This window comes from Larimichthys crocea, chromosome VIII (genome assembly GCF_000972845.2).
Source record: "Larimichthys crocea isolate SSNF chromosome VIII, L_crocea_2.0, whole genome shotgun sequence".
NCBI lineage: Eukaryota > Metazoa > Chordata > Actinopteri > Sciaenidae > Larimichthys > Larimichthys crocea.
Genome location: NC_040018.1, coordinates 17496688 through 17513039, shown reverse-complemented (window position 1 = coordinate 17513039; position 16352 = coordinate 17496688). Strand labels below are relative to the sequence as shown.

At 41.0% G+C, this 16352-nt stretch overlaps 1 protein-coding gene across 2 annotated transcripts in view; it reads right to left on the bottom strand.

Moving 5' to 3' along the window:
• The window catches only part of galnt2 (UDP-N-acetyl-alpha-D-galactosamine:polypeptide N-acetylgalactosaminyltransferase 2), a 50940-nt gene extending 34588 nt beyond the window's left edge, over positions 1 to 16352 (bottom strand). The window contains exon 1 of one of the 2 annotated variants that reach the window (XM_010732322.3): positions 15641 to 16352. In XM_010732322.3, the coding sequence (XP_010730624.1) occupies positions 15641 to 15736 (96 nt within the window). In that variant the 5' untranslated portion in view covers positions 15737 to 16352. The remainder of the gene's footprint in view (positions 1 to 15640) is intronic. The other variant, XM_010732323.3, reaches the window with a different exon arrangement.

Sequence of the window (16352 nt, the reverse complement as noted above, 5' to 3'; positions counted from 1 at the left end):
TCGATCCAAAGAAGACATTATAAAACATTTCACAGGCTTAGCAATCTGAAATGAAGTGTAATGTTTGGTAGATGGCCCTTTAAAGTCTGCAGTGTAAACAATCCAGATACTCGCACGTCATGTTCTTTAATAACACTTCTTGTGCATCATCAACACATCTGGTCTCGATGGGCCCCTGTTGATGTGTGATAAGAGCACGCAACCTTTCAGTCGTAAACACACCCGGATCACAACACCATCCCAGCTTGTGTATTACGTTAAAATTCACACAGATGTCCAACAGGCTGATGTTACAGAAGGGGAGCAGACGTTACACTTTAACAAAGGCTAATTACACCTCCACTCTGTAACTTTTCTGCCACAGAGGAGATTTTTTTCCTGTAATGAGATATAGGCCCTTTGAAACAAATTGCTACTCTCATCATGCGGCTCTCCCCAGGGAAGGCATACGTCTCATTTTGAGTTATGATCTATAGTTTCAGTTACCAGACAGTGACATATTACAGGCTGTAATGAAGCCATTTTTATAAACTGATCTGACAGTTTAGGGGTGTGTACCAGTTTAGGGTGTGTTGTTCACAGTTGGATTCATTCGCCAAAAAATATTTGGCTGTGGCTGCTGGAAATGTCCTTATCATTACATCTGTGACATGCAAACACATATGGTTCAGACATCGGTCTTCATATTGTCTGTCTTCAGAGTTCTTTTCACTTGCAGATGAGGGAAGTTCATGACATTGTTGCAAGCTTCCTTTTAAGTCAACAGTGATAGCTTTCAAAAAATACTTTGCGTGATACATGCAGTCCAGCAGAGGTTGTACATACTTTACTTAACCACATTTTATTTATTTTTTAAAATCCATTGTAAATGCCCAGAAAAACAGCTGGACTAACTTAAATCATGCCACACTGTCGCAACAAATAAAAGCAGAGAAACTAGAAATAAAATTGAAATCAGTGTGTTTGTACAGGCTAACCGACTGGTTTATGAGCATCACAACGCACTGCACTGGCTTGACACAGTTATTCACTGGTTGAACTAATGTCAATACAAGCTTGTTCTCCACCCTTAATACACCATCAGACCACACAACACCATCTACATTATAGATTACCACTGAAGATATCAAAACTATGAAACACAGTTTGGAAGAGACTGTGTGCATCGGGCCCTCATTGTCGATTTGCTGCAGTGAAACCATGACTGATGATGATGGTAGCTGCATGTGTGGTTCCCACCCTAAAGCATAAAAATGGAAGTGTGATGGTATGGGGATACTATCCACCTTTATAGCCTCCGTTTTAGTGACATTTTAGGCTGACTGATCACTTTGACTGGTCTAATTGTCTGATTGGCAGCTGCAGTGTGATGTCAGGCTGCACTTTTTCAAAAGGTGGATCTGGCTCAAATTCTCCACCGCAGGTCGCTGCATTTTTTGGCAGACACCTTGTGCAAATGAATAGAAAAACGTGCCTTTTTCGCCACAGCGCCAGATCCTGTCTGAATGCAGCTTAAGTGGGACCATGATTTGTTATTTAACAGGACAATGACACTGTGTGCTGCATCAGATGACCTGACCTCCACAATCACCAGACCTAAACCCAATTAAGATGTTTTGGGACGAGTTGGACCACAGAGTGAAGGCAAAGCAGCCAACAAGTGTTCAGAATATATGTGAACTCCTTCCTTTTTCAGGTAACAAACTCTTGAAGCTATCTGAGAGAATACCAAGAGTGTGACGTTGTGTTTTTCTTACATAGGCTTATTTATCGATAGACTGACTGAGGGCACAGCTACAGTACTATGACCATACATGGAGAGTCCATAGTCCATCTCTGTCTTGAAGTTCAGCTACACATTCAGTTATTCAGTGAACAGACCAAGTCGCGGTGACGTTTATTTTCAGCACCATTTTCCGACTGCAGAGCAATAACTAAGTTTGATTTCATTTCTAGCGTGCTGCTGTTTTAGGACAGAGTAATAGAGAGAAAGCTCAGCAATCTGCCAACAACAGAAAGAGCAGAGACATCAGTCCAGCCAGAATACAAATTATCTGGTGCCACAATTTATCTCAATCCTCAACTGTATTTTTTAAAGTCTAATTTCATTTAGCTGTGTTCATACATTTTAATCAGTCAGCTGCCATGAGCCGTGCACACAGCACTGCAGATCCCTGAGCTGCTGTTGGATGGATCAATCATTCACAGGCAGGATGAGGCGGTGAACTCTAACCTGTGGGAACATCACATGCTTTGCGGCTACCATGTTGTTAATGGACAGCGGCTTGAGGAAGAGTGGCAGTAAAAAGGAGAGGGAGGATAAAGGGTGAGAGGCTAAGACAGCGGACAGTACTGTTATAACGAAACAGCCTTCATGCACACAAATAGAGAGCAAGATGCAAACACATAGCCTAAAGGTTTGGGAAAGAGTACACCATGCAAAGCACAATTACTCCAACTCCTTCCCCAAGTTTGGCCTCAGCTAGTTGTACCTGTATCTGTATGTTAGCGTCAGACTTGGCCTCGTCTCCAGCATGACGTTAAACCCCAGAGCATAACAACACACAGCAAAGAGGGCGTGAAACAACCCATTTCAAACCAAGTTGGTTTTAGCTATTCTTAGCCCTGTCTTGATGGGGTCTGACACAATCACATCTGCTCCATCTCCACCAAGCTGAAAGAACAGATAAATTGAACCTACCTTTCAAGGCAGAAACACAGAGACACAAAAAGAAAAAGATTGTTGGCCTGCTACTCCGTTTTGGTAGGTGGTTTCTAAAGCTAGGGCCCAGACTGGGTCTATACATGACAACAACTCTGTGTCTTTTCATAACTGGTTCCCGGGGTGCTCAAATAAATATCTGGCCTACAAACAAACAAACTAAATAATAAAATCTAAAATGAAGAGCATCAGAAAGCAAGAATGCATGAGAGTAAGCAAAAGTATACACAAAGAAAAGCAAATAAGGAGGGCAGAATGGAAATATAGGGTGAGTGGGAGAGACAGAGGGATGTGAGTGCATTACCATATGGCATGTTGGAGAGAAACTGGAGAATTTACCATCATCACACACACTGAAATATAGTGAGGGGAACACAAGCATTGCAAAACACACATGGATCACATTTGGATGAATGACCATTTGTTAAGCTCCATCCCTCTTAGTTACTGTTGCTACGGCTAACCAGGGCAGATTTATCTCATGAGATAGAAATCTTCAAGACAATGATTTCAGACAGAGGTATAGACAAAAGCAGCAAACACTGATTTTTGTTGGCTGAAATGGTAGCAAATCAGATGTGGCTAGCAAGCTGTTTATCGCTTCATAAATTGGCTGGTTGGCCTTGGACCAGTAATACAAAAAAGCGTGAGATTAACCACCTAAAAACTTGATGCATGAAACGCTGTAGTGCTGGATTATGTTTTCACTCATTCAAAAAAAGTTCAACCGTAACAAAAACAAGGGAGAAGTGTAAATTTCACCACATCTAAGCGTGACGGAGCAGCTACCGTTATATCCAGGACTAGTTCCTGCACAGTGGGGAAAAAAAAAAGAGTACAGTAATACTGCTGTGTTATTATGACGGGGGCTTTTTAAACAGTGTAAGAAATTATTTTTGGCTAGATTATCTAACTAACACTAACTCTATTCCTTACACTGCACACCTTAGCTAACAGCCAGTTCGTGAATTTACAGGGAACCTAAACATCTCAATAGGATTTCTTGACAAATGAATGAGCAAAGAATCTGTTGCAGTGTTTGCCACTAAGCTACAAAAATAAACACTGGGATTCCTGACTGGATATACAGTGTATGGAAGAATTATTCTATCTTTATTCAAGAGCGTAGATTTTCAGTTTGAGAGCATGATTTTTTCTCCTCATGCTCACATTTTGTGCTCGCACTCAGATTTCTGCTGCTTTCTTTCAAAATGTGATCTTGAACTCAAAAATGCATGCTTGTACTCATATTTCTTCTTCTTGGACACAAACATTTCGCTCGCACTCAAATATGTCCTCTCAGGTTGAGGCGTCTGCTCAGACTGAAGGATGTCCCTCCCTGCGCTTAAATCTTAAATAATCCTAAAAAGAATTATCGTAGTTTAGTTTTTATTTTATTTTATATTAGCAGGATATATTTTATATACTATAAATACTCTTAGTAGCACAGCAGTGTGCACACATTTTGAAAGAAAGCAGCAGAAATCTGAGTGTGAGCACAAAATGTGAGCATGTGAAGGAGAAATCATGCTCTCAAACTGAAAATCTACGCTCTTGAATAAAGATAGGATAATTCTTCCATATACAGTGTCTTATTTTTGGGTAACAGAGAATTCCCTAACATAAATCATTGTATATTGAACTCATACAATTACAATTGGCACATGGTGCATAGTCCAGAGGCAGCAGGACTAGTCTAGCATAAACCTCAGCATTACACATAAACCTCTGCTGATAGGAACCTTGGCCTGGCTTTCTGTTAAAATGGAGGGTTTATGTTAAAACAGAGGCACACTTTACAATCATGTTAAATGTAAATGCGTGCATCTATTTTTACAGAACCACCATCCAAGGCTTAACCAGACGAACAAGCCATACAGTTGGAGTCTGTTTTTAAAACCAGACTAGCTTTGTGGTCTCAAGAGGTTTTTTTTTTGTAAAATGATGCGATGTTCAGACTTTTTTTCTTCGAAACCACTTGGACAGATGACTCCTATTCATGCTGTGTTCAACCTACCTTTTACAGCTTTTTTTTTTTTTGAGCCGCCTAGTTCAGATCCAGCAACTGAATTCGAAGGGATGAGAGGAAAACTAACGTTTCTGTCTCGACAAATTGAGTAATAAGTCGGCATATAAACAGAGGACTGTCTGAGACACAAACCAAAGAGTCCTAAATTTGCTGACGTGACTCTGAGAGGAGAGACTTGCAGACAGGAAAAGGGAGAATGTGTGGTCAAACACACACGCATATATTTATACACTCCACGGCTCTCTAATTATTCATGTAATCCATTCACCCATTGTATCATGACTCTTATATACTAGCATGCAAGACTATAAAATGTGTAAATACAGGAACACTGTAAATAAACCGGTCTTTTTAGTTTCCAGTGATGAGTCATCCAAACAAACGGTCATTATATCAAGTCATTCACTGATTCATTGATTCTTCCTTATTTCAAACTGAAAACTAGAAGCTGGTAGCACTGAATCAGCAACTCTGCTTCCTTAAACCCAGTTTCAACATACTGTAAAAAACAGTCCACAGCCTTAATTTTTTAATAGTACCGACCAATAACATTAGAAGCTTTACTATGGAATTTGGACCTTTTTATGTGTATTGGTAGTGTGTTAGCGTGCCTGACAGTGTGTGAGGTTACGAGGGTCGAAAGGTCACATGTGTAAATCAACAACATCTACACATTACAGAAATGATTGTTCTAGATACTTTGTACTTTGTCTTTTTGTGACCTAGTTTCTTCAACCTGCTTTCCAACTTTCCTGTATTTACATATTTCCTACATTTCCCAGAGTTCCTGTAGCCAACCTCAAGAGAGCATGCCAGAGACTGTCAGCAGAGGAGAGAAGGCTGTTCCAGGTATGTACAACGAGTTTTATAACTTGCATTGTATTTATAGTCTATTCTTCTTTCTCCTGTGAAGTTGTTGCCAATCATTGCAACCCACTGACAGTATAAAGAATGTATGATGTATCTGTGACGTCACCCACAGGTGTCTGAAGAGCTGTTTTAAAAATCAAATCTGTGGCGCTGGTTGCCACCATCTTGGCAGTCCGGCTTCTTCAGCTTCCCAACTAATCTAAAAATCTGTGAAGATGTGGACCTGTTAATTCTGCATAACTTTAAGCCTTAAATAATAATAATAATAATAATAATAATAATAATAATAATAATAATTATAATAATAATAATTTGAACAGGTGTGTTATATAAAAATTCAGACTCAGTATAGTTGTTATGATTAAGATAATAAGTCATAGAGACCAAAACTGTTTTTTGTACCAGGCTGTAAATATGTTTATTTCTGCTGTGAAGTTGAACATTTTAACATATGGGCTTATGGCTATAGAACAAAGCGACTTGCTCTGTAGCCAGCCTCAAGTGGCCATTTGAGGAACTGCAGTATTTGGCACTGATACCAGAAGTCAGAGGAGCAGTAGGTGCTGAGCTGTGCCAAACCAAGATTAAATAGTAATGACAGCAGGAATGCACAGATTAAACTATGAGAATCAATTGAAGAAACGTCAGAAAGACGAAGTACATCACTAAAAGCTGCTTTTTAAACAGTACTGTGGCTGTTTTTTGGTGGATTATTCTTACGGGACGACACTTTTACTGAGTAGCTTAAAAACAAATAGCGGTTCATTACTGAATGGCCATGATGTGATGCTGGGTGAGAAATTAACACCTCCCACCAGACCAGTGATGAAAAATCTACCCACCACTTTGGCAGAGGGCCAGACATTATGTGGACATTTATTCTATTCTAAAATAAGTTACTTAGGCTGCCGAGTTACAAGACAGAGAGAAACGCACTTTGCTGTGCTGCTGCTGAAGCTGTTTAACATCAACATCAACACATCTAATGGATGGCCTTCTCTCTAAAATGTTTATATTTCAGTATTATCTTTGATGAATCATGCTGTGGTGAAAGAATACTTGAAATCTCTCCCAACAAAACATCTGAAATAAATTGGAGAACATTATTTCTTGAAGTTGTACCATTACATACTTAAATATAATTTCTTATAAATGGTGTAATTTTCTAGATATTGCCAAAAAAAAAAAAGTGCCAAAAGAGTTAAAGACCTGCACTTCATCGAAGGTTGAGGCTGATGCACAATGTCAGCAGTAGGATACCGTGACCCAAATGTGGCAGATTCACACATATCCACCTTGGTGAAGGTTTCAGGAAAAAGGATGCCTGTTTGTATGAACCTAAATCCACCCTGAGTTATATTTGTTTTGTAAGTCGGCAACAACACACAACTGAGAGCGAGGCAGATGGAAGATCCAGACAAGAGATTTTGTAAAAAAAAAAAAAAAAAAAAAAGGTTGAGCAAAATAATTTCCACAGATGGTTTGTCTTTTATTTGCCTGGAGTCTTAAATCTATCAGCGCTAAACAAACAATAAGAACATTTCAACTTCTGATTACAAATATCTTCAGTCTTGATCAATCAGAGGTGGAGCTTTTCTCTTGAGAGGGAGCTCTGCTGTGCTGAATATCAGCACGGCTGGGATTCAGTCATTATATTCAGTGTGACAGCATGAGGTGGAGTGTGATGTTGCTTTTATACAACAATTCTTCAAGCGCTGTTTATTAGTTAACAGTCATAAGCAACAACAGATTTGTTTGTGTATTTAATCATTTATTTGGCTCCGCCAGCACAAATAGTTCCACAACTGGACCGGGACTTCACAGCCTTTCTACATGTTACCACAGGCCAGCTGCTTGGTATCATGCGTGCAAACAGTGAAATAAGCATCTATAGTTACAATCTAAGACAGACGATGACAGTTAATGTAACGTCAATATAACTGTCATTACAACACCTGTAAAGCAGAGTGATACATGTTATAGTTAGTACGTTATATCAGCACTCATGCTGCTCTTGTCCAATCTAGTTCCATAAAAAAGACAAATAACAAAGACTGATGATTTCCATTAATGCATTACACAGTCCAGTAGCACTGACTGGAAGTACACCAAATAAACTTAATGGGAGGATTATTGTTGCGATTAGATGTATCACACTTGACATATATTCACTGATTTGAATGTCCTTCCCACAAATAGGGCACAGGCAAAACTTCATGGCCACCTGCCCTCCCTATCAGGCCTATTTGAATAGTTTAGCTGATAGCAGGACAGATTATTGCTGACCTTACCGAACCCGATATTATAACACAGCTACAACAGTTTGCCTCTCAGTGACAAACTGAGTATAACAGTGTTGCCCTGTTTTCTCTTGATATTTGGATAAAAAAAAAAAACACACACAAAAAAAAGATCTTTGAAAAGCTCTCGTCACGGTGCTTGTCCCATGAACAATGGATGTCCACATCCCTTTCAAATTTACCATGAATGCTGGTCGTCGGCCAGGGGAAGAAAATCATCATAAGGGGAAAATAATTCAGTTTTGAGCACGCTGTCAGATGCAACAGATGCTGTTGTGTTTAGCCACAATGACGGAGAAGGGAGGATACAAAGAAAGAATGGAAATCAGATATCTGTTTGATATAAACTGCTCTTTTGTGGTTCTATTAAATAAACCATTTATTTTCTCAGACTTTATCTCCTGGTATCTACACAGCTGCTTGTTCACCGCAGCCAGTTAGTCATTTGGTATCTGAGCTGCCAGGTCAAGACTAACTCCTTCTCAGTGGTGGAAATAAAAGCTGCCAAACCCAACACAACCCACTATTCTCCTGTTTTGGATCCAGTCGCTCTCTTTTTCTAACACTTTTTCCCTGTCTCATCATTATTTCTTAATATTTCCATCATCAGCCCTTCTTTCTGTGTTTTTTTTGGCAAAATTACAGTTAGTGGTACCATTGGTTTTGGTTTTGTTTGCTAAGGCCTGTCCCTTTTAGTTAATGTTGCTACGCTATCGAGCTTTCTACAGTGATAACTGTGGCACATTTACCACTTGAATTTCACAGTTTCTTTAAACAACAGCACATTCATTCAAAATAATTTTTCAAAATAATTTCGTATTTTAATTCCAGTTGAAGTGAAAACTGATTTTAATCAGGTGCACCTAGCTACCCAGTTAAGCTGATGTTACTTCTATGAGTTGTTTGAAACCAAACAGCAACCTCTGTGGCTGTTAAGTGAAGCCAATGCAGAAGTGCAAAAAAAAAAAGAAAAACTGCAGTTCCTCAAAGGGCCACCCCATATTATATTGCTCAACTCAAGTCCAGAGCTTTTCCACAGATTTTGAGCTTTAAAATGCCTCTCCACAAGCCGTACATTCTTTATACTGTCAGTGGCTGAAACTACCATTTCTGGCTGACTTTAATGTTTCCAGGTGACTGCATTAAACAAACCCATATAAATGGTCTTAATCCTTCATGGGGCACTCATTGAAATATTTGAAAATTTAAAATTCCAACCCTGGAGTGTTTTTAGCTGCAAGTCAAAGAAGTTACCATATACAGTCACTTACCCATCTTGGGTAAAAAAAAATAAAAAAAATCCCAAAACATGTGGAAGATTTATTTCCAAATTAACAATCATATATGTCTTAAAGAACTTAGGACACTTAAAATATCACGCATGTGATACAGTGCAAAAAATATTAGGGTTAGAGTAGGATCCATTACATTTGCCGATTGGCTGGGGAAATTCACATGATTCTGCTCCTTCATTGAGAGACGTGGGGCACCATTTTAAAAGCCTGTGGAGGTGACCATATATGTGACCTCACCCGATAAAGGGTAAAATATGAATTTGATGGCTATGTGTGTAATACTGTGCTAAAAGGCTAAAGCTGCACGTTTCAATCAGAAACTCTTGAGTTCTCACCAGCTGATTATCCATGTAGAGGACATGGAGATCAAGAAGCAGCACTGTTCTTGTATTGCACTGTAGAGACAGCTTTATAGGTGGGATAAGCCCTAGTATTGCAAGTATTATAAGGAAAGGGTAAGCTCAGACTGCTATTTTGTTCAAAGCCAACCTTTTTGGCTTTGAGTACTAATACTATCTTGGATAAAAAAAATTGTCTGGGCTTGCTTGAGTGTAAACCTCCCATAAATCTAATAAAGAGCAAGACAGAGAGGCTAACATTCTGATACAGCATCTAGGACCAGTGTCCACTCACCAAGGAAAAGTACTACACATACTGTGAATGTGTCATTGTGAACTGGGCTTTTTTAAAATGCAACCTGAAAGTACAAAATAATGCAGTATGAAATGCTCCTTGGCCTTAAAAATAATGTTAGCTTACTACTGTAGGTACTCAGCCAAACATGCAGACAGACTGTTTAATCCATTCCTTACACTTTTGCTCTTGTGTTTGTGGTCTTTGGAGAGGCTAACAAAAAATGACATGACGCTCCATGCTCTTTAAATGCTGCTTTTATTACAGCCCCCCATGCACAGAGCTTCAACATGTGAGGAAATCCAAAGCTTGTCACGACTACTGTGCTCAGTTAAGGTTGCTAAGCTATTATTGGATAGCTTGAATTTGAACCTCTGTTTGCAGCAAGCGGCAAATCAACTGTGAACACCTGGGAGACAGCTTCTTTCCTCCCACGTGGACGTCAACTGTCCCTTGAGCAAGGCACCCCCATCCCACACACACACACGGAGCTATTTCAACAGAGCAACACTGTCTCTCTCCTGGGACTCCCAGCTATGAAGCTGTATAACTCCAATGTGACTGTGACGCAGTTTCTCGGTTCAAAGGGGTGTTTTTATTTAATCAAACCTGCTGAAAACAAATCCTTAAAATATGACCGTGACTTCTTGCTTGCCATCTCTATTTACACTCTGAATCAGTCGAGCATCTGTCAGAAGTCATCATTACCTAATAGAAACACACACACTCAATACTTCAAGCAAAAACTGTATATCTGAGAAGGATTCAGTGCTCAGGAATGCCCAGCTTAATTTAAGCCTTTCATCGATTCAGTGTTTGCTCTATGGAGTTGCATTTAGTTAGTTAGCAATAATGGATCTGCTCCCTGGATTAAATTACATTGCATTCTGGCATTATAAACATATCGAACTACAGAGGCCTCAAGTGGTTTTAAAGCCACAGGTCTTTTGGCTAGATGACTGCACTGTAGTTGCGCAGCAGCAGGAACTCTTACACATGTAATCAGTGTTATGAGTAAAGCAGCGTGCATGCACATACGACAAAACTTGACTACAAAGATTATAGATGTACTGCTGGGTCTGTGTGATAATGTTGAGGAGCACGGGCTGTGCGCTACCCAAAAATAACATAGCGAGAGACAAAACACACCAACAGAGCAACGCAATCACCTTCACCCTCACACACACAGACAGTGTGATGTGTATTTTAAATAACAAAAACACTCGGAGACAGTCACTCTTTGTACGATAAGACACAGATGTGTATTGATAAAGCCGATGTCTGAGGCATGCATGGGCAGGCAGAGGCTGAACGCCTGGAGCTGTGGATAACAGAGACCGTCAGGAGCTCTGGGCCGGCCAGTGTTAAAAAGTTCTTGCTGATCCGCTCCATGTGCGCTTTTCCCGTTCCCACAGTTTGAATCCTCCTCCAACTAGAAACTAATCCAAACCTCTGGCTAATCACAACACACTGAGAAATTCTTGTACTTCGGTGCTGTGATCCACCTTTGGGCGAGAGCTGAGCTCTAAATCAACAGTGGACAACGTGTGCATGAGTCAATCTGGCAGGACTGTATTTACCACATGTGTATATGATTCATTCTTCCTCCTTTACTTTGACAAACTCTTTGTCAAAGTAAAAACCCTTCGCAGTAAATGACACAGGTTGAATTTAATGTCAAATTTAAATAACGCATGCTGCACACCTCTCACGCACACACAGTTTACCATTTTGATAAACCCCAATTACCTTCTGCAGCTTTACTCAAACGGCTGATATCTTTCTTAATAAAGTCTGTGATTGTTGGTTTTTCCAGTGGTTCTGTGCCAACCTCCTCTATCTGCCACTTAGCTCCTCTCTCACGCCACTGATTAGCAGGAGAGTAGACTCAACAGTGGGATGTTGGTTTCTGAAGAGCTGGCAAAAAGACCCTCTGAGGTCTGTCCAAAAAGGAAGACTTTAATGGGGCATCCTGGTGAGCCGGCAGGCTCATGTTTGCAACATTATCCTCCTGTGTACAACAATGCACTTACACATACAGGTTTGTACTGAGTCTAGCTGCTGGATGTTTCCCAAAGCGGCCTGTCAATGTACAGTCTGTGCATTGTGTGTGAGACAAGGAAAAAGGTGGGAACTTCACTTTCAGACCATCAACTCAAAAACACTGCAGGAATACATATTTCACACTGTAGAAAGACACCAAGAGGCAGATGATATTAATGGTTTTATAGGGAATCTTTGATGCGAAGATTAAACATGATAATACATTTCTACATTCTCCATATTTCTGTGATTTTACATAAATTACAATATGAATGAACTCATCCAATCTTCCTCACTAGAACGAGGCTGCACATTGTTCATGGGTATGTAAACCTCATGTAACTCTCAGCTCCTGTTTTCTCATTTCACTCTGTAAGTCGGTGCCATTCAGGACATTAAACCCAAACGGTGCTCAAGAACGCTCGGTATTGCTGCGTACACTAATAATAAAAGAAAGACAAACTTTGACAGTGACGCAGGTCTAAATTTATGATCGAAGATATGTGGAACATTTTGTACAAAGGTTTGCTCTGGTACTTTTGGAGACGCATTGTGACATTTCAGTCCTTTTTTATTGCCAGGTTAAAAAAAAAAAAAAAGCTTGCAAGGAATTTATCAGAAATGACGACGTCTCTTGACTTTTTTCTGCAGGGAACATTGATACTGTGTCTGACTGTGTCTTTAAATTGGCACACAGACTCTAACAAGAAGTACAGTGTTTCAAAAAGGGGACTTTTGAACTGATAATAGTAGAAATACTGTTTGGTGAACGCTTTGATCTCAGGAGCCACAGTATCATGGGTGCATGACAGAGCTTGAGATGTAAGTTGAACTAATTCCTCTGGCAGAGACGCAGTGCTTCTGATTATTCAGAAGTGGGCATTTGATTTAGCTGCCATGATAGTGTGAATCCTGCTCGGGCTGGCAGGCACAGAGCTGCTGGACTCACCACGGTGCCTTCAAGCAGTGAGGACACAACACGTAGCTTTGTGAGGTGTAATGTTGGACGCAGGCGCTATCTGTGAACAGTATGAGAGGACTGAGGGAGTCCTGGCTCATATGTGTGTTGCATATAAATATCCTCCATTTTTGTCACTTGGAGTAAGTTGCTTGGAAATTTTCTAATATTTTTTTTTCCTACAGCGTGAAATTTACTCCAGACATCTGCAAATCGTTATTATCTAATGAATGGACGTACAAACTTATGAATCACACTTAGAATACAGCTCCCAAGGAGGAGCTTTTGTCCGCATTTGTAAACCTTCCAATACTGTTACACAATTAAATTCACAATAATTCCAATTCATCTATCTGCTGCCAAGAAGATGAAACAGTAAAAGGACTTGAAGGAAACCACTGATGGGAACTACAGTAGCATTCAAACTATTAATCGATCAAAAGAAAAACAATCCAAATATTTCTTATAATGGACAAGTAACTTAATAAGAAATACTGGAAACATTATTTAAATTCAGCATCTCTAACATAATCCTTTGTCGTTTTTCTCATCGTCTTCTAAATATCTTTTGGTTTTGGACAGTCAGTCAGCAAAATAAGCAACTGGACTCTGGGAACTCATCAACATTTAATGTTTACATTTAAAGCATTTCCATTACATTTCCGTTTAGTCATTTAGCTGAAGCTTTTATCCAAACATCTTACAAGGTACAGTGCGACCTGGACATTTTAGTGCAGCACTAAGTACTGTGACAGTACTAAAGGGATAGATTTAGCATGTCCAGTATGACTAATTGTAATAGACAAAATTAATTGAAAAGATAATTTGCAAGGGAATCCTTAATGATAATAATCATTGGTTGATGCTCCAAGGAGCAGCAACACAACTAGCTATGAATATATTTCCGATATATTTGAGCGATGCATCAATCACCTCTAAGTGTTTAAAAAATGTTAGCTGTTATTTTGTGGACTCTTTGTCCAGAAAATTTAAGTCTGTTTAATAACCTCTGTATATCCTTTATGCGAGCTGTGAGCTCTTCTGAAAAAATTCACCAAGCTCCAGCTCCGAAGTTTGTTTCTTGACAGCAGTGAGAGGTTATTCAATGCCTCGACTCTTTCGTAGGGGGAGGAAAATGTGATGGAAAACAACACTTTACCTTTGCAGCACCACCTCTGTTTAATCACATTAAATCTCCGTGTAAAGACACCAGCCAGGTGCACCGAACAGGCTCCAGCTCCAGAGAAAGTTGCTTATCATGAGGGTGTCACTTTGACCCTTTAACCACATCAAATACACACACACACACACACACACACACACACACACACACACACACAGACACACACACACTCTCTCTCTCTCACACAGAGCTATCAGCCTAATGGAAAAGTAAAAGGGCTGCTCTGGTTGACTGGAGCAAAGCAAACACAGAGAGACAGATAGGACAAGACAAGAGACAGGTGGGATACACACAGGACGTTTACACACACCCAAATCCAGAGGGGTAATAGGAGCGCTGTACTGTGCACACAACCATCCATGCAGAGCGCTTCATACATACACACAGCAGGACACACTGGCCTTAACTAGCAGAGACACAGTTAGTTGTGAACACACCTGCAGGATATTTGACTGACATTTCACACATGGCATACTATTGCATGTACAGGCCCGGTGACTCTTGAATGGAATCTATGCCTCCCAATGTTTCCAGCATTTATTAATGCAACGTCCTGCGGTGCCACCATAAAGGCCTACTAGTAGGACTACAGTTGCCAGTTTATTAGGTACACCTATAGCTCAAGTCTGATAATAAATCCTCCTTTCATGAATGGTGTTCAGTTTTTTTACTGAAGCGGTCTGGTTTTGGAGGGTGCAGTTTGATGTTTAAGTGTATTACATTGCACTGGGAGGTGTTACGAAGAGGGCTGCAACTGTTTCCATTATTGATTACTCTACCGGGTCATTTCTTGATTAATAACTTGGCAGAAATAACAGCAGAAATAGAGTGAAAATTCATTCATTATTTGATTACAGTAAAAAGCTGCGAAGTGTAAAAATCGGTGTTATAAGAGGGGTTTGTTGCAGGAGCATAGCAGCATTGATTTACCTAAAAATCTGATCAGTGTATCAAATTAAATAGTTTCATCACATTAGAGTGAATGTAGGGTTGTCCCCTCACTGGAGAAAGCAATGTTTAAATCACAGCATGACAACCATTTGTATCAGTGCTTTCAATCAAACTGCACACTTCCTGATTTTTGCTCATTACTCGGAGCAGCAGCTTGTGCTGACGTGCTCTATAGGCGAACACCCCCCCACCACCACCACTACCCCCGGCCCTGTGAGCCAGGCCAGCAGCCTAATATTAATAACAACCACTGTGCAAGATTTCACCTTTTATTTCAGCTCATTAAACCGGAGCCGCCACTTTAAAGTGGTTAACTTGGTGTCCGGTGTGGACGTGCTCCACTCCCACCGCCACGAGAAGGTAATCACCGGCACAGCGGGAGGTCCGTGCACGCCGACCGGCCAGCACTGCTACCCTGCTGCCCTTGTCCACACTCATCTCCACCAAATCAATGCCTGCCCACTGATACTAGCAGGCCCCTTTATCACATTCCTCACAGCATCGGTGCAGCCGCAAAAACAGAGCCCAGGAAAAGAAGCAGAGCAGCGGTGAATCACACCGCTCCATCTTCGCTTTGTCCTGGAAGGAAACATCCACCCCGACGCCGAAGACGAACCGTGTATCCAGAAAAAGCAGTCGAGGAACGGGAAACCTACCTTTCGACTCATCGCTGTTCCCGAATAGAAGTAGTAGGCTATCCCCAGAACCCACAGCACGGCAAAACATAACATTATCCTCGATTTCCTCCGCATGGCTGCCTCGATTTTTCGTCCGTGTGTTTCGTGGGTCTACTGTGGATCCGGCTCGTCCCGGTCGGCTGTGTGCGTGCAGGGCACTTCGCCGTGCGGCTTCGGCAAGCTTCGTCAGTCGGTCAGGGGGAGCGGAGGGAGCAGGAAGCAGCCAGCCAACATCAGCGGGGTTAGAGGGCAAAGGCTAGCCCACTCTAATCCAATCACACACCGGCTCAGGCAGCCCTGGAGGAGGGCCGGGGCTGGCAGCGAGTGGAGCCCGAGCCGTGCCGTTCCGTGCTAAAGCCGAGTAAAGGGGGTGGAGACAGGCTCTGTAGGAAATGACTGTTGTACAATTTCAGTTATGTGGCTTTGGGAGCTGCGAGAGAGGATCTGCGATCATCATGCTACATGGTTTTTACTGTCTGCTCCGGAGCTGCGTGCTGGGGGGGGCCAGAGACGCCGTAGACCCGGTCTTTAATTTACTCTGGTCCTAAACCAGTCCAATGAAAGTCGAGCTAATCTGAGAGGACTGGGAGGTTGTTAGTTTGATCTCATTTTCCCCTTTGCTTTCCTTTTGTTCCTACTTCCTAAATCCCTGCTCCCCAAATAAACTTATTCTGGTGAAAATACAAATACT